This window comes from Eulemur rufifrons, chromosome 7 (assembly GCF_041146395.1).
Source record: "Eulemur rufifrons isolate Redbay chromosome 7, OSU_ERuf_1, whole genome shotgun sequence".
Lineage (NCBI taxonomy): Eukaryota > Metazoa > Chordata > Mammalia > Primates > Lemuridae > Eulemur > Eulemur rufifrons.
Genome location: NC_090989.1, coordinates 188,100,893 through 188,120,094, shown reverse-complemented (window position 1 = coordinate 188,120,094; position 19,202 = coordinate 188,100,893). Strand labels below are relative to the sequence as shown.

Sequence of the window (19,202 nt, the reverse complement as noted above, 5' to 3'; positions counted from 1 at the left end):
GGGAACCTTCAACACCTCCAAGACCCAAATGACTGGAAGCGTAATGGTGCAACTTCAGACACTGAAGGGGAGAAGTTGTAGAGGAGGTAATTCGGGAGCAAGAGATCCAGTTCTTCTATCAAATAATATCCCGGTCGGCCCCTCCCCCATTCCCATGAACTTAGTGGGGACCCATAGCTCAGGCTGGAAAAAGGGAGTCCCCCATATCGCAGGGCCTACTATGGAGGGGGCTTCTTGCTCCCGCTGGGGCGCCCCAGGGACCGTGGCCACCTTCTCCTTGACCGCCAGAACCAGGAGCGCCCCTCCCCCGCTTCACCCCGCCCCGAACGCCCGCGCCGGAGCGCGCCTCCGCCGGGCCGCGCCAGTGCACGAGAGCGCGCGCCTCGGCGCGAGAGCGCGCCCTGGGGAGAACCCGAGCAAGATGGAGGCCGCGCAGAGGCCGCCGCCTGGGCCGAGGCAGCCGCCGCTGGGAGAGCCGAGCCGCGGCGCCTAGGCCGTGCCCGTCCCGGACCCGCCGCCCCCGACCGGGCCCAGGTTGGTCTTCCGGCACCCTCTTCCCGCGGCCGCAGCCTCTGCGCGCGTCCGGCCTGGGCGCGGGGCAGCTGCCCCCCCAGCCCCGGCCCTACTTGGGCCCGGCCGCTCCCCGCCGCCCCGGGGACAGCCCCTGTCCACCGCCGCTTCTCGAGATCCCGGCTGCCCGCCGGCCCTGGTCCTTCCTCCCCTTGGCCTGGCAAGCCCCTCTCCCCAGCCCTGGCCCGCCAATCCTGGGCTCCCCCAGCCTACAATCCAGCCCTGGCTTCTGAGGACACCCTCCCCCCGCCCCGTGTCCAGCAGTTCCAGCCCCGGCTCCCCTCTAGCTTTATTCTAATTCCACTGCTTTGCCCTCTTGGACCCTCCTACCAGCCCCTTTCCCTGCCCCAGCCCCCATATCACCTTCCTCATCCCTCAGTACTAACCCCTGTATCCCCTTCTTCCCTCCTCGTAGAAGCGCTCCCCGACCCCGGCCTCATAGCCCCTTCCTAGACACCCAACACCAGATCTCCTTCTACCCCCAACACCAGCCCCCAAATTCCCTTCCGAGCTCCCCGTATACAGCCCCTCTGCTAATCCTCCAATACCCGTCTTCCACCTCCCCACGGCACCTCTACTCCCCCAATGCCAGCCCCCAAACCCCCTCCCTGAGTCCCCCATGACCACTTTCAAGCCCCCCCTTACTTCCATATCCCGTATCCTCACCCCAGGCCCCCCTCAACTTTCACATGGCCCCTTCCTAGGCCCCCCAATAGGAGGGCTTTGCCAATGCCCCCAGGCAGCGCTCCAGCGCTCTCATGACCCCCTCCTGTCTTCCCCCCATCAGCCCCCAGGTCCCCCAGCTCCGCCCCAGGCCCCGCCCTCGCGAGTTCCTTGACTCCGGGCCGCTTCTCCCCAGCTCCCGCCCGGCAGCCCCGCGTTCCGTCCCGGGCCGGCGGCCCCCGCCAGCCGCTGCCGCCGGCCCCGCCCCCGGGCACCATGCTGCCCTCGCAGGAGGCCTCCAAGCTCTACCACGAGCACTACATGCGGAACTCGCGGGCCATCGGCGTGCTGTGGGCCATCTTCACCATCTGCTTCGCCATCATCAACGTGGTGGTCTTCATCCAGCCCTACTGGGTGGGCGACAGCGTAAGCACCCCCAAGCCTGGCTACTTCGGCCTCTTCCACTACTGTGTGGGCAGCGGGCTGGCGGGCCGCGAGCTCACCTGCCGGGGCTCCTTCACCGACTTCAGCACCATCCCGTCCAGCGCCTTCAAGGCGGCCGCCTTCTTCGTGCTGCTCTCCATGGTGCTGATTCTCGGCTGCATCACCTGCTTTTCGCTTTTCTTCTTCTGCAACACGGCCACGGTCTACAAGATCTGCGCCTGGATGCAGCTCTTGGCAGGTAGGGGAGGGGCGGGGGCGGAACCCCCAGAACAGGCGCCGGGGACAGGGGCTCCTTCCTGCCAGGTCCCCTTCTTGCTCCTCTGTGTTAAGACACTCACTTCTTTGGCTGACCCTCAGCAGCCACTGGGGAGGGGATTCAATGAGAGAGAGAGAGACCTTAGGACAGGGAGCAGAGCCTTCGAATTGGGTATTTGGGTCTGTATGCTTGGATACCGGCAGACTGCATTTATTGATGGGTTAGCATGATGTTAGTGTCTCCAAGGGTCTCTTTTGGCTGTCGCAGGGGAAATATTTATCTGAATGAGGGGTTACTCTAGGTACGATTGATTTCTGTTATGTTGAAAAAAGCATAACATGGGGAAGCAAGGGATCTGGCTTGGACCTTTAATTTGCTGACATTATCAACTTGGGCGTTTCACTTTACTTGTCTGAGGTTTGGTTTCCTCATCTGTAACACAGTGGAGAGGATTCTAAGAGGACAAATGAAAGAGTATCTTGTAATCTTTAAAGTGCTGTGATAAGTAAGGGGCAGAGGTTGTCTATGGTGCCTATCCAATGTTTGAGATGTGGGTGGTTGCCAGCACCTGCCAACATGGGTCTCTGGAGGGCAGGTCTCCATTCTCCCCACCTCCATTACAGGAAGGGTTCTGTTACCATGCCCAGTGGGAATGAGTTCCAGGGACCCTCTGTTTGGCTAAGAACCAGAGAGGGGCCTTTTGGGAATGAGAAATGCTGAGACAGTTTTCCAGGATCCATTAGAGTTCCCCACTTCCACCCACCTTTCGATCGAAGGCAGATTTTAAAGACTCAGCAACTTGGGCATTTGCCTAATTGCTGGCAGGGAAGGGAGTTGGGCTGGGGAAGGTGGGGCCAGCGGATGGGAGGGATGGGGGAAGAGGGCTGCTGAAGGCTAGAAAAAAGTTTGGAGCCTTCCAGGGATGAGAAAGAGAAGGGAAAATGTGATAATCATGCAGCAGAGATGGTTTTTAAAAATAAGCACCTCAGGACATTCAACAAGTGTCCGCCATTTCAAAAGAGACCCCCCTGGAGGAGGTGTTATATCGCTTGCTGGTGATTTCACTGCTCAAAGCGTTGCGGGAATTGGCTTGGTGTATTCTCTTGAATATTTTCATTGCAGGGAAAACTCCATCTTTTAAAGGAGGAATGTAATTTTTGGAAATGGCTGGAAGCTGCTAGGGTCAAGTGTAGAGAATATAATGGATGAACGAATTGAGAATTGTCACTTGGGATGAAAGCCAAGGTGTGAGGACAAAGTCATGTGGCTGGTTTGCTTCCCCAAGAGGACTTTTACAAATGCAGGGAGGAATTACTGCCTCATTGGAAGAACTGCCCAAACTCCTAAAAGGACTGCTTTGAAGAAGGCAGTGTGTATTCAGATGTAGACATTCTAATGAGCTTGTTTCACATCCATTTCCCCCTACTCAACTTAGATGTGGATCTTTTAGGATCTTTAAAGATGGTGAGAAAGGAGAATTTTAGGATGTGGGGGATATTGGTCCATCTTTCTCTGTGGTACCCAGAGAGATGATATTATGTACTTCCATTCTATTTTTCTTCCAAAGGCAAGCTGGAAAGAATATATATGCTCAGCTGGAACCCCCAATTCATCAGCCTTAATTTGGAGTCTGCAGATGGGTTGTTGACCTCTTGGCCTTCAAATTCTCTGTAATCCATGTGGGTTTAATCTTGGGATTTGATGAACTGTCCACCAACCCTCATGTAATCATAGGATTTCATGGATCTTAGACAGCAGCTCTTTCAAATTCCACTTTCCCTTCCCCCTGTTTTAGAGAAAGGAAACTGAGTATGGAGAAGTGAAGGGCTTTCCCAAAGTCGCACAGCCATTACAGGAGGAAACTAGGTCTAAGGCCTAAGTCTCTGGACTTCTGGTCCAGGGTACTTTCCTTTGTGCTACTGCACAAAGGGGACAGTTGGGAGAGTATAGCAGTTTGTTCCATTTTGTTCAGAGATTTCTGAGTTCTCTGGATAAGTGACTGATTCACTTTGCTTAATAAAGTGACACCAGGACAGAGATCAGAGCACTGGACTACATGTCATGGGACGGGAGTTTTTGGTTAACTCTGCCTGTGACTCGCCATGCAGTGTTAAGTAAGTCTTATTAATAGTTTAAATCTCAATTTCCTCATTTGTAAGTGGTGGACTGGGGGCCATTAGATAAGTTGATTTAAAGTATCTCTTCTAGCCCTCTGCGGCCCCTAGAACAACTCTTTTGCAAGATCATTCCGTTCAGAAGGAGGTAAGAAATCACTTGCCCTCAGAGGAACTGCAGAGAAACAAAGGGCATTGTTTGTGTCAGGTAAAAATTAAAATGCCTGTCATATAATTTTTGTTCCTGTAAACTCTTTTCAAGCATTTTAGGGTCTTCTAAGTGCACAGCTCAGGGCCATTGGGAAAATACAAGATTTTTATTCCTTTGTTTATTCCTCATCTGCTCTATGATCAGTCCTGTGCTTGGTGCAGCGATACTGAGATACATAAGACATCATCCCTGTCCCCAAGGATCTTAGGTCTATAAAATGTAATTCCTGCTCTCAGGCAACTTACTGTCTAGTTGGGTCACCATATTGGTCAGCAGTCTTTCAGTGGCAAGTGACAGAAACCCAACTCAAAGTGGCTTAAATAAATTAGAATAAAGTAAAGAGGGTAGGGTTTGTTCACTCTTAACTTGAAAGTCAAGAGTATCTGGCTTCGGGCATGGATGGATCCAGATGCTCAAATAACGCCATGAAGAATCTGTCTCTCTCTATTTCTTGGTTCTTCTGTGTTGGCTCATTTTAAGTTTACTTCTGTCTTCAAGGTGACAAATATAGCCGGGCATGGTGGTGCATGCCTGTAGTCCCAGCTACTCGGGAGGCTGAGACAGGAGGATCGCTTGAGCCCAGGAGTTTGAGGTTGCTGTGAGCTAGGCTGACGCCACGGCACTCACTCTAGCCCGGGCAACAGAGTGAGACTCTGTCTCAAAAAAAAAAAAAAAAAAAAAAAGGTGACAAATAAAGCTACTGGTAGCTCTGAATTTACATTGCTTCAGCTTAGCAATGCCTGTGGAAAAGGAATGATTCCATCAAGAGTTCCAGGGCTGATTCTCTTTGGCCAGCTTTGGTCAAGTGCCTACTTCTTAATTAATCAAGGTGACTTTGTCTAAGGCCTGAGCCACATGCCCATCCCTGGACAAAACAGGGACTGATAGTGGAGAAAGGTCAATTCCCACAAAGGTAAACCAGGTGTGAGCACTGGAAGAGGGGTACACAGATAAGACAAGTGTGGACAGAAGCTTCCCACAGGGCAGTCTGGGCACGAATATGTGCTGGGCTGGAAGTGCTGTGGAGACTCAGAGCAACAGAAGCACCGCCAGCTTAGTTGGAAAATGAGGCTTGAGCTGAGCAGGGTGTTGGCAGGTGCGAAGTGTGGGAGAGCTCTCTGAATGGAGAGGAAGGTCGCGGGCAGAGACACAGAGGTGAGAAGGCCACATGGACGCAGTGGGCGAAGAGGCCAGGAGGGAATGATGGGGTCCACAGTGTGCTGGGTCAAAGAATTTGGACTTTAATCAGCAGGCAGTGGAATGTTACTGCAACTATTATTGTTATTTGAGAAAAATAGTTAACATTTCTGAGGCTTTGCTCTATGCAAGACCATGTGCTAAACATTTCACATGCATAATATTATTTAATCCTCATGACAGTCCTATGAAGTGGGCACCATTATTCATTTTTTATAGGTGAGAAAACTGATCCCCAAAGAGGAAGAAGTCATTTGTCCAAGGTCATACAGGTGGTAAGTGGTGGAGCCAGGATCGTAACTCAATCTGCCTGACTCTGCAGCCCAAGATCTTGGTTAGAGGAGGATTAATGATGGGGGTAGTGGCAGGGTGTTTTTTCCAGAAGAGTCAAATGCTAAGTAGCGAGTCTGGGAGAGCCAGGTGGCTCTTTATGGAGTTAGGGATCAGCTTTTCAGGGCTTCTCAGGATATCTCTGCCACTGCTACTCTTTTACCTGGGTGTTCCCATATACTAGCAACATACAATGTGCCAGCTTCTGTGCTTGATGTCTCTACATTATGTCATTTAATCTTCATCTGTTAAAACAACTTGCTCAGAGGTCACACACCTAGTCAAAGGTAGAGCTGGGTGAGGTTAGCCACAGGGAAGTTCCCTGATGGGTTAGAGACTCAAGCTAAAGCCTGGTTAAGAGTTCGAGGAGGCTGTGTGGGATAGTTGGTTAAGAATAGAGAACTTACAATCTCCACTCTGCCACTTCCCAGCTGTGTGGCCTTGGAGAAGTGGGTTTGCCTCTCAGCTTCCTCAGCTGTAAAATAGAGATTATTACTGCCTCAACTTCAGCCATGATGGGTGTAAAATGCTGAGTGTGGTCCTGGTGTATAGAAAGCACTCAACAGGCCGGGCACGGTGGCTCACGCCTGTAATCCTAGCACTCTGGGAGGCCGAGGCGGGTGGATTGCTCGAGGTCAGGAGTTCGAGACCAGCCTGAGCAAGAGTGAGACCCCATCTCTACTAAAAAAATAGAAAGAAATTATCTGGCCAACTAAAAATATATGTGTATAAAAAAAAAATTAGCTGGGCATGGTGGCGCATGCCTGTAGTCCCAGCTACTCGGGAAGCTGAGGCAGGAGGATCGCTTGAGCCCAGGAGTCTGAGGTTGCTGTGAGCTAGGCTGACGCCACGGCACTCTAGCCCGGGCAACAGAGTGAGACTCTGTCTCAAAAAAAAAAAAAAAAGAAAGCACTCAACAAATGGTCGCTGTTTTTCTTGTGACCTAGTCCAAGTGAAGAACAGTTTGTGAGCAGTTCTTGATGCTCAGAGTTTGGACTTGTGGGATTATGTAAGCATTTAAGAAGTCATAAACTGTCAGCTGGGAAAAGTCTTATCAAGCAGCTTGCCCAACTCCCTCGTTTTACAGATGTGAGAACTGAGTCCCAGAGAGAAGAAACAAGTTCATGGGGACAGAGTGGGACATGAACCTGGACCCCTCCTGTTTCCACTGAAGGGAGATGATTCTGACCACAGTTCACTTAATATTGAGTGGTGCTTGGGTCACAGCAGAGAACAGCATGTGTGAAATGGAATGGAAGCTGGCAGAAGCCAGAGGTGAAAGGTGGCAGCAGGGGCCTGGCTGGTGGGGTCCAGAAGTGAGCATCTGCCAGCCTTCCAGATGTGTGTGTCCTACTCAGCGGAGTCTCTGGGCTAGGAACTGCAGTCACCGGGGCTGCCATCACTGTGGCTGAGAATATACATTCCTCTCTATTGACTTGGGTTTTGTTTCAGATTTGATTCGGGATTCTATTCATCCAGCGTCTTTGTAGTATGTGCATGATACTGATAAGCACATTGAGAGAAAGTCTTTCTTCTCTCCCTTTTGCCCTCCCTCACTTCTTTCTTCCTCCCCCAACTCTCCCTTCCTTCTTTCCTCTCTTCCAGCTTTCTTGCCTCCCTCCCTTCCTTCATTTTTGCTCCCCCCCATCTTTATCACATGAGTCCTTTACTGAATGCCTCATGTGTGTCAGGCACTGTGCTAGGCTCTGGGAATCCTGAGTGAGCGTCCTTGCTTCCCGGGAGCTCATAGCCTAACCCGGAAGGCAGAAAAGAAAACATCGTCACCGTATGGTACAACACATGAAATGATTGACTCACACACAGGGTATTCTGGGGGCACGGAGGGGGCTTCTAGCACAGTGAAGGACAGCCAGGGAAGTCTTCCAAGAAGGGTAACAGTATTTGAGTTGAGTCTTAAAGGATGAGTAGGAAAGGGAAGGGCAAACCAGGCAGAGGAGACAGTATGATCGAAGGCAAGGAGGGGGGAACAGCTGGTGTGTTTTGAGGACTACAGGCAATTAGGGCAAGGAGAGGTGAGAGTCAAGGTTGGGGACGTGGGCAGGAGCTAGGTCAGAGCGGCCTGCTAAGTCATGGTAAGGAGTTTAGACTGTATTCGTGGACAGCAGACAGTGGTTGAAGGGTTGTTTTTTGTTTTTAATTGTTTAAATTTTTTTCAGACTTCTATTGACTTTTTGAAAAAGTTTATATATATATATATATATATATATATAGATAGACAGATAGATAGATAGTACAAAATTCAGAAGGCAAAAAGTGTATACAGACATAAGCTTCCTTCCTATCCTCATCCTCCACTGTTTCTCCCAGACGCAACCACGATTACCAGTTTCTTGAGTATCCTTTTCAAGAAAGTCCATAAATACACAAGCAAATGCAAACAATTTTTCTACATGAATGGTATATTAGTTATCTATTGCTGCACAACAAATTACCCTAAAATTTAGTGGCCAAAAGCAAGAAGCATTTATTATCTCTGTTTCTATGAGTCACAGGAATGTGGGAGCAGCTTAGATGGGTAGGTAGTTCTGGCTGAGGGTCTCTCATGAAGTTGCAACCAAAACCTCAGCTGGGGCTGTGGTCACCCGGAGGCTGACTAGGGCTGGAGGATCCCCCTCTAAGCACATTTATGTGAGTGTTGGCAGCCGACTTCAGAAGGAGTGATGAAAGAAAGAGGGGGGTAGGGGGTAGAGAGAGAGAGAGAGAGAAAAGCCACACTGCTCCGTTTTTGGGGTAACAACTTTATTGAGATTTAATTCATATGTGGATACAATTCATCCATATAAAGTGAACCATTCAATGGTTTTTAGTAGATTCACAGAGTTGTATGACCATTACTACAATCAATTTTAGGATACTTTGATCACCTCAAGAAGAAATGATATACCCTTTAGCTATCGCCCCCTGACCTCTGCCCCTTCATCCTCCCCAGCCCTAAGCAACCACTAATTTCCTTTGTGTCTCTATATGTTAGCCTATTCTGGATATTTCACATAAATGGGGTCATATGATGTGGTCTTTGTGACTGACTGCTTTCACATAGCATGATCTCAAGGTTCATCCATGTTATAGCATGTATCAATACTTCTTTCCTTTTTATGGTTAAATTATATCCCATTGTATGTGGTATGGATATACCACATTTTGTTTATCCATTGATTGGTCGGTGGACATTTAGGTTGTTTCCACCTCTGGCTATTATGAATAATACTGTGAACATTCATGTACGTGTTTCTATGTGGACATATGCCTTTGTTTCTCTTGGGTAGGTACCTGCAAGTGGACTTGCTGGTCAAATGGCAACTCTATATTTAACATTTTGAGGAACTGCCAGATGTTTTCTGAAGTGGCTGCACCATTTTACATTCCCACTGTCAGTGTGTGAGGGTTCCTATTTCTTCCTGTCCTCATCAGCACTTGTTATTATCTGACTTCTCTATCACAGCCGTCCTGCTGGGTGTGAAGTGGTATCTCACTGTGGTTTTGATTTGTATTTCCTTAATTATCAGTGGTGCTGAAAATCTTTTCCTGTGCTTATTGGCCATTCGTATATCCTCTTTAGAGAAACATTTATTCAAATGCTTTGCTCGTTTTTTATGTAGGTTGTCTTATGATTGAGTCGTAAGTGTTCTTTATATATCCTTAATACAAGTCTCTTATTAGATATATGATTTGCAAATGCTTTCTTCCATTTTGTGGGTTGTCTTTTCACTTTTTTTTTTTTTGAGATAGAGTCTTGCTCTGTCACCCTGGCTAGTATGCAGTGGGATCATCATAGCTCACTGCAACCTCAAACTCCTGGGCTCAAGTGATCCTCCTGCCTCAGCCTCCTGAGTAGCTGGGACTACAGGTGTGCGCCACCGCACCGGGCCCAGTCTTTTCACTTTCCTGGTGGTGTTCTTCGAAGTGTGGAAGTTTTAAATTTACACAAAATCCAATTTATCTATTTTTTTTCTTTTGTTGCCTATCGTTTTTGGTGTCATAGCCAAGAATCCATTGCCAAATCCAAGGTCACAAAGGTTTACTTCTATGATTTCTTCTAAAGGTTTTGTAGTTTTGGCTGTTGCATTTAGGTCTTTGATCCATTTTGAGTTAATTTTTGTGTATGGTATGAAGTACGAGTCCACCTTCATCCTTTTGCTTGTGTATATCCAGTTGTCTCAGTACCATCTATTGAAAAGATTATTCTTTCTCCATTGAATGGTCTTGATATCCTTGTCAAAAATCAATTGACCATAGATACATGGGTTAATTTCTAGACTCTCAATTCTGTTACAATTGATCTATAGGTTTATCTTTATACCAGTACCAGACTGGTCTGAGTACTGTTGCTTTGTTGTCAGTTTGAAATCAGGAAGTGTGAGTCCTCCAACTTTCTTCTGCTTTTTCAAGGTAGTTTTGGCTATCACACTGCCTTTTATGTTCTAATATCACACACCACCACTTCTGCCACACTCTCTTACTAGAAGTAAGTTACCAAATCCAGCCAACATTCAAGGGGAGGAGAATTAGGCCCCTCCTCTGGCAGAGAGGAATATCAAAGAATTTGTGGACGTATTTTCAAACTGCCATAAATGGTAATATACTAAACACTTGGTTCTGTAGCTTGCCTTTTTCTATTCAACAATAGATCCTGGAGATTGTTCCATATCAGCATATATAAAGAGCCACCTCTTTTTAAACAGCTGCATAATAAACTTTTCTATAGATGCATCATAATTTATTTAATTAATATTTGTTTATACTATTTTGCTATAATAATGCTTCAGTGAATAATGTTTATGAATAATTTGATACATATGTAAGTATAAGGATAGAATAAAGCCCTAGTAAAGGAATTGCCGGTTTAAATGGTATATGTATTTAAAATGTGGCAGATCTAGCAATAGTGCCTTCTACAGAGGTTGTATGAAGTTACATTCCCACCAGCAATGTGTGATAGTTCCTGTTTCTCCATGTTCTTGCCATCAAATATTTTATCTTTTCTTTTTTTTTTTTTTTTTTGAGACAGAGTCTCACTCTGTTGCCCGGGCTAGAGTGAGTGCCGTGGCTTCAGCCTAGCTCACAGCAACCTCAAACTCCTGGGCTCAAGCGATCCTCCTGCCTCAGCCTCCCGAGTAGCTGGGACTACAGGCATGCGCCACCATGCCCGGCTAATTTTTTGTATATATATATTTTAGTTGTCCATATAATTTCTTTCTATTTTTAGTAGAGACGGGGTCTCACTCTTGCTCAGGCTGGTCTCGAACTCCTGACCTCGAGCAATCCACCCGCCTCGGCCTCCCAGAGTGCTAGGATTACAGGCGTGAGCCACCGCGCCCGGCCAAATATTTTATCTTTTCTAACCTGATGGGTAAAAAAATATTATCTGATAGTAGCAATTTCCCTTTATATTATTATGACTAAAGTTGAGTACCTCATTTTATATATTATATTATATATTTTTCTGTAAACTGACATTTCTTTTTTCTTTTCTTTTTTTTTTTTTTTTGAGACAGAGTCTCACTCTGTTTCCCAGGCTAGAGTGCCGTGGCGTCAGCCTAGCTCACAGCAACCTCAAACTCCCGGGCTCAAGCAATCCTCCTGCTTCAGCCTCCCGAGTAGCTGGGTCTACAGGCATGCACCACCATGCCCGGCTAATTTTTTCTATATATATTTTTAGTTGTCCATATAATTTCTTTCTATTTTCAATAGAGACGGACTCTTGCTCAGGCTGTTCTCGAACTCCTGAGCGCAAATGATCCACCTGCCTTGGCCTCCCAGAGTTGTAAACTGACATTTCTTAAACATATTTTAAATCAAGTTTATGTTATGTTTCCACTTTGATTTGTAAGAACTCTTTATATATTAAGAAAGTTTGCCCTATGAGTTACTGTTTCCTAGTTTATCTTTTGACATTGTCTATGGATTTTTTTTCCCCATGGTGAAATTTGTTTTTCCTTCTTTGGGGTAGTCTTTGTTTTGTTTTGGTTTGGTTTTTTTGAGACAGGATCTTGCTCTGTTGCCTAGGCTAGAGTGCAGTGGCATCATCATAGCTCATTGCAACCTCCAACTCCTGGTCTCAAGCAATCCTCCTGCCTTGGCCTCCCGAGTAGCTGGGACTACAGGTGCACCTGCCACACCTAGCTAATTTTTCTATTTTTTGTAGATGGGGTCTCACTCTTGCTTAGGCTGGTCTCGAACTCCTGAGCTCAAGCAATCCTCCTACCTCGGCCTCCCAGAATGCCATTTTTTCTTAATATAAGCAAATCATCAATTTCCTCTTTTATGACTCCTGGGTTTTGTGTTATACCTATAAAGGCTCTGGAGTGTTTTAAGCATGGGGCAAACACAATTGGATCTGGTTGTTGGTGGAGAGGATGGGTTGGAGGTGTCAGGAGGACAGGGATGGACCTTCTTTTTCTAAAGTCCCTTATTTTTACCTTTTTCTTGTAATTTTCATTTTGTGTTACTCATCACTATCAATTTTACTTTAATCCCAGAGCAGTTTGATGGCATAATGAAAGCCCTGGATTAGGAGTCTGTTCCTCGTACATAGGAGGTGCTTAATAAGTGTCTACTGAATGAATGAATGAATGATGATATCCAAGTCCTAGCTCCACCCACCCTCACTTGTTTGGAGGCAACATAGTTTGTTGTTGAGATAATCTGAATTTGAATCCTGATTGTGGTATTACCAAATGTCCTTAGGAATGTTACATGATTTCTAAGTCTCAATTTCCTCATCTATAAAATGGGGACAGTAATAGTAACTACCTCATGGGGCTGTTGAAAGATTGATTTTCAATATAGGTATACGCCCTGGCACAAAGTTTCCCTTAATAAATGTCAGCGATTATTATTAGTTGTTGTGTGACCTGAATCAAATCACTCTGGCTTCACCATTCAGTGGTCTGTAACAGAACAAGGGTGGAAGGGTTGAAAAGTGGCAATAGCTGGGAGATGACCCTGGAAAAGTAGAGGAACCTATGGAAAACCATGAAAGTTGGCTTTGCGCTTGGGTCTTTTTTAAAAAAAATGTAAAATATTTGTAGAGATAGGGTCTCACTATGTTGCCCAGGCTGGTCTTGAACTCCTGGCTTTGAGTGATCCTCCTGCCTTGGCCTCCCAAAGTGCTGGGACTACAGGTGTGAGCCATCATGCCTGGCCTGGAGTTTGGGTCTTATTCTTAGGTGATGTACAGTCACCTTCAGGCATGGGAGTGCACAAGACCAGGTGTGGGTTTAAAAAGGTGACTTGAGCAGCTTCGTTGGAGAATGGACCAGGTGGAGGTGGGATGGGAACAGAGCGCCCAGGAAGGAGGCTGTGACAGTGGTCCAGATGAGAGATGCTGAGCCTGGGGAAGGGAGAGCAGGAGAAAGATCGGAGACCTATTTAGGAGGCCAGTGGATGTATTGGGGGTGAGGACAAGGTAGGTGTTGTGGGTGACTCCAAGTTCCCACTGGTTATTGGGTATCTGGAGTGACATCCACCGAGGACACAGGAGGAAGATCAGGTCTGGGGTGGAGGAAGAGAAGGTCTGTTTGGGAAATGTTGAGTTTGAAGTCCTTATGGGTTGTGCGAGAGGGAAGGTCCAAAGAGTGATGGATATTCAAGTCTGGAGGTGAGGAGAGAGGTCTTGGCTGGAGGTGGAGGCTTGCGGAAAAAAAGGTGGAATGGGAAGGGATGGGTCACCTGAAACTAGGAAGGATGTGGGAAGAAGCAGGAGGCTTTCGAGAAAGTCCTAGAGGTGAATGTGGCAGAGCTGGCCTAGGGCAACAGGGCCCCACCCCCAGGAGGGGTGGGTGCCAAGGATATTAACAGGCTGCGGGGAGCGGGGACCCAGGGGTGGTGGGTGAGAGCAAATGCTGTTACCACATAATCAGTGCACACAGTGATGGGCTTTCCATCTCTCCATGGCGGCATCTGTGACACCAGGCACAATTACTTGTCTTCTTAGCAGTGCCCCCTCCTAAACCGTGAGCCTCTCACGATCGGATCGGCAACCATGAGCTGAGAACTGAATGACTTAGAGGAACAGTGTCCCAGGGAGACAAGGTTGAACTGACATGTTTTCAGGGACAGAAAGGAGGCCAGTGTGGCTGCAGAGCAGGGAGCCAGAGGCTGAATGGCACCAGAGGAGGTGGGGCGAGCCTGTGGGGCCTGGAGGCCATCCAGGGTTAGGTGCTGGGTGGGGGTGGGGAGGATTTTATTCTGGGTGCCCTGGGGAGCTCGTGGAGAGAGTTAAGCAGGGGAGCAACACCGTCTGTTTTGAACGTTCCCTCTGGATGCCGTGGTGAACAGACACCAAGGGGATGAGGGTGGAAGCAGAGAAACCAGTTTGGGGGCTGCTGTGGTCATTCAGGAGGGAGGTCGTGGGGCCAGAGCAAGGTGGAGGCAGTGGAGATGGAGAGAAGGGGTGAGGAGCTGGGTGTGTTTTGGAGGTTGAGCTGATCAGCCTTGCGAATGGATTGGATGTGGGAGGTGAGGGAAATGCCTCCTAGGTCCACCCCAGCATCTGGGTGGTCGGATGGGGGAGGGAAGCTGGGCCACAGGGGTCCCCTCCTGGGAGCTGATAGGGGCATCAAGACAGGGCCTGGGTCTCTCAAATCCGGTGGGTCGTGGGTTGACTGTTAGGAGAAGCCCAGCCTCCCTTAAGACAAGCCCCTGCCCTGGGTGGGAGGGGCGTGTGGACTGGCATCTCCCCCTCCCCCGCCGGGGGTCTCCTTGCAAGAGGCTTCTCACTGCGGCTCCCTGTGCAGTGCGCCCAGGGGAAGCCTTTCAACCCCTTTCAAAACTGTGGTCCCACTGTGGGCACAAACCCTGCCCCGGACTCCCCTCAACCCAATCCCAGCCTGATCGTTTCCAGGAAAACCTTCCAAGCTTGAGGGAGGGACTCAGAGGATACAAGCAGCTGATTGTGTATTCTATGCTATACACTGCTTTGTAGATCTCAACTTTTCTAAGGCTTTTATTGCTTTTTGAAAATTATCTTTGTTCTTTGTAAAAAAGTTGGAGAATGTAGATGAGCAGAATTGCATCCCTAATCTCCCTCTCCCAGCAGCAGTCACTCTTCACTGGTCTACACTCACAGCAGTGTAGAGTGCTGGTGATGAGTAGGCTGTCTGTGCGAATCCTGAAACTTACCAGCTGTGTGACCTTGGATAACTTGGTTAACCTCTCTGTGCCTCAGTGGCCTCACCCCTAAAAACAAGATAATAGCAATGCCAACGCCATAGAGTTGTGGGGGTTAAATGAGCTAATGTGTATAAAGTACTTAGGAATAGTGCCTGGCATGGTAAATTCTATGTAACTATTTGCTGTAACCATGTAAATATTTTTCCCAAACTGAAATTATATTGTGCGTTATTTTTAAAAGCCCTTTAAAACCTAACGTGTCCTGAGTATTTCCTATATCATTAAACCTTCCTGCATACACTGTCACTAGCCGAGTGCATTGCGTGGTATCAGAGCGCCACATCCCCGTATGGGTGGGGATGAGGTGGGTTTTTTCTGTCCTCCCTCCCTTGATTATGTTTCCTCCTCTTCCCTCTCTTCTTTCCCTCTTCTTCCTCCTCTTTTTCTTCTTCTTCTTCCTCTCTCTGTCTCTGTCTCTTTCTCTCTCTGTCTGTCTTATAAATAACAATGTGAAAAACATCTTCATGGCTAAATCTTAGAGCATATCCACATGCATTTTCTTAGGATAAATTCCTGGAAATTGGCAAGGTCAGTCAAAAGGGCTTTAAAGACTTCATTTTTTAGCTTTTGAGATTAATCCATTGTTTCTGTGAGTTACATTTGGCCTGTACATTGCCATTCTTTGTTGCTTTAATTATTTCATTCCAGGTAAATGAAAATCTCTGGCAATACTCACTAGCAGTCAACTCCCACCCACTTTACGGTTTCCAAGGGTCACTTATTCACATGGCTCTGAATTCAGCAGGTGCGACAGGTTATCAGGGAACAGTCTCCCTCCTACTCCTGTTCCCCAGCCACCCAGCTGCCTGCTTTAGAAGGGGCCAGCATTATCATTGTCTTATAAATCCTTCTGGAAATATTTTATGTACGTGCAAGAAAACACACCCCCACGTGCATGTGATTTCCCCTCTATGGAAACGGGAGCTTTGTGCCGTGTTTGTCACTCTGGACCTTTTGCTCAGCCTGGTGTCCAGCACACAGGGAAGGAGCTTCCTCATTCTCTTCAGTGAGGGATTATATTGTTCACGCCCCTGCAAGGGGGTACTTCAATCAGTTTTCTATTAGTGGGCATTTCGATTATTTCCAGCGCTTACTTATGCACATAATGGTGTGCAGCCTTTTTTAAAAAAGTCAACTTTTCTTGAAGTGTGACATACAGGAAAGCAAAGAAATCATACATCCACGACCAAAGCAAATCACCGAGTGGGCCTATGAAAAGAGCCTCCCGATCACAGACCCCCCCACCCCTGCCAGTCACTACCCCAAAGGTAACCGCCATCCTAACTTTTCATTCTTTAGAGTAGTTTTGCCTGTTTTTGAAATTTACATAAATAGAATCACACCTTTGCTCAACATGATGGTCGTAAGATTCATCCGAGTCGTTGCGTGTAGCCACAGGTTGTCCATCTCTGTCATTGTGTACTACTCCATTGGATTAAACTGCACAATTTATTTAGCTGTTACACCATTAATAGATATTTGGGCTGTTTGCAGTTTGGACTGTGGATAAAGCTCCACGAACCTTGTAGCACATGCCTTTTGGTGAACACATCTACGCGTTTCAGCCGGGCATACCCTGGGAGGAGGGTGGCTGGGCCATGGGGGTGGTTCAGTGGGTTCGGTTCCAGTAGACACTGTGGAAACAGCTTTTTTGAGGCCGCGCTACATGTGCTAGATTGACTTCCAGGACCCACCACCTTTGAATTCATAGGCCTTTTCCTTCGCTTGCTGAGGAGGGTCCTGCTGCACGGGGCCTCGTGGGTGGTGAGGGGCCGAAGCCTCCTTTTGGTAGCTTGTGCAGCCCCTCACTGTCCTCCAGGCCCCCGGCGGCAGCACGGTCTTCCGTCCCGCTGTGGCCTGTTTCTCACATCCTGCGGAGCTTCCGTCTGCAGGGCCTGAGCGAGAGGGACCCAGGTGGAAAAGCAGGAGGTGGCAGATAGGAGAGGCCACATCGGGGGTAAGGGAGTGGGGCTCTCCATACAGCCTGCTCAGGGACAGAAGGCCCTGGGCACACCCAGTCTGACCCCACAGTGATGGGTGGCAGCTGCGTGGTGTCAGGCACAGGGGGCCACTGAGCACGTAAAGGGAGTGCCCAGCTTAGCGGGGGTCCCTTGAGGATGGAGTAACAGCATTTTAATGAAGCTCTATTACAATAGCTAAGCATAAATTGCATCATGAAAAAGCTTTATGTAAAGGCACATTTATGGCACAAGCATTAAAGAAAACAAAAACCCAAGTATAAAGTATATGTCCTCTTATTCTTTACCATGTCTTGGGCTCATCCTGGTTTTATTTCCTAAACTCAGGGAGGCTTCTTCCTTTGGTTTCTTAAATATTTCTGAAAATCTTAAGAGGATTCCGTAATCTGGAATGGATGGAAGAGGACTGGGCATAATAATATCGTTTTTATTATGAAAGTAATAATATGTAGGTGTTAAACAGTTTTAACAGAATAGGAGGGCATAGAATGAAAAGTAAACATCTCCCTCCCTTCCTGCCTCCCTCTCCCAGGCCACTTCTCAGAGGTAACCCATTGTTAAGTTACTTCTGTATCCTTTTAGAAATATATATATATAAGTTTATAGAGACAGGGTTTTACTCTGTCGCCCAGGCTGGAACTCCTGCACTCAAGCGACCATTTTACCTCAGCCTCATGAATAGCTGCGACTACAGACATGGACCACCACACTTGGCTAGTTTTTTATTTTTTGTAGAGACAGGGTCTTGCTATGTTGTCCAGGCTAGTCTCAAACTCCTGGCCTCAAGCAATCCTCCCATCTCGGCCTCCCAAAGTGCTAGGACTATAGGTGTGAATCACCATGCCCAACCCTTCTGGAAATATTTATAGATATGCAAGCTTATATACAGGCATATCTTATATTGCATTTTACTTGATTGTGCTTTGCAGATGTTGCATTTTTTACAAATTGAAGGTTTGTGGCAACCCTGCACAGAGCAAGTCTATTGGCACGTGCTTGCTTCATGTCTCTGTCATGTTTTGGGAATTGTCATAATATTTCAAACTTTTTCATTATTATATTTTTTATGGTGATCGCTTATCAATGATCTTTGATGTTACTATTGTAATTGTTTTGGGGCACAATGACCTGTGCCCATTTAAGATGGTGAACTTAATAAATCTGTGTGTGTTCTCACTGCTCCACTCACGGGCTGTTCCCCATCCCTCTCCCTCCTCTCAAGCCTCCCTGCTCCCTGAGACACAACAGTGTTAAAGTTAGGCAAAGTCAATGGCCTTTAAGGGTTCAAGTGAAAGGAAGAGTCACACATCTCTCACTTTGAATGAAAATCTAGAAACAATTGAGCTTAGTGAGGAAGGCATGTCTAAAGCCAAGAGAGGCTGAAAGTGAGGTCTCTTTCACCAAACAGCAGCCAAATTATGAATGCAAAGAAGAGTTCTTTTTTTTTTTTTTTTTTTGAGACAGAGTCTCACTCTGTTGCCCGGGCTAGAGTGCCATGACATCACCCTAGCTCACAGCAACCTCAAACTCCTGGGCTCAAGTGATCCTTCTGCCTCAGCCTCCCAAGTAGCTGGGACTACAGGCATGTGCCACCATACCCAGCTAATTTTTTTTTTCTATATATTTTTTTTAGTTGTCCAGATAATTTCTTTCTATTTTTAGTAGAGACAGGGTCTCACTGTTGCTCAGGCTGGTCTCGAACTCCTGACCTCAAGCGATCCTCCAGCCTCAGCCTCCCACAGTGCTAGGATTATAGGCGTGGGCCACTGCGCCCGGCCAAAGAAGAGCTCTTGAAGGAAATTAAAAGTGCAACTCCAATGAACACATGAATGAGAAAGCCTCATTGCTGATATGGAGAAAGTTTTAGTGGTTTGGATGGAAAATCAAACCACCCACAACATTTCCTAAAACCAAAGCCTAATCCAGAGGAAAACCCTAACTCTCTTCAGTTCTGTAAAGGCTGAGAGAGGTGACGATGCTACAGAAGAAACGTAAGAAGCTAGCAGAGACTGGTTCAGAGGTTTAAGGAAAAAAGCCATCTCCATAACATAAAAGTGCAAGATGAAATAGTAAGTGCTGATGAAGAAACTATAGCAAGTTATCAGAAGGTCTATTAAGATAACGGATGAAGGTGGCTACACTAAACGACAGATTTTCCCTGTAGACAAAGCTGCCTTCTATTGGAAGGAGATACTATCTAGAACTTCATAGCTAGATAGGAGAAGTCAATGCCTAGCTTCAAA

General features: G+C 47.2%; 1 protein-coding gene across 1 annotated transcript in view; it reads left to right on the top strand.

Annotated features, from left to right (window-relative positions):
• The first annotated feature begins 1,492 nt into the window (after positions 1–1,492).
• The window catches only part of LHFPL4 (LHFPL tetraspan subfamily member 4), a 38,010-nt gene continuing 20,300 nt past the window's right edge, over positions 1,493–19,202 (top strand). The window contains exon 1 of the mRNA XM_069473860.1: positions 1,493–1,915. Within this exon, the coding sequence (XP_069329961.1) occupies positions 1,510–1,915 (406 nt within the window). The 5' untranslated portion in view covers positions 1,493–1,509. The remainder of the gene's footprint in view (positions 1,916–19,202) is intronic.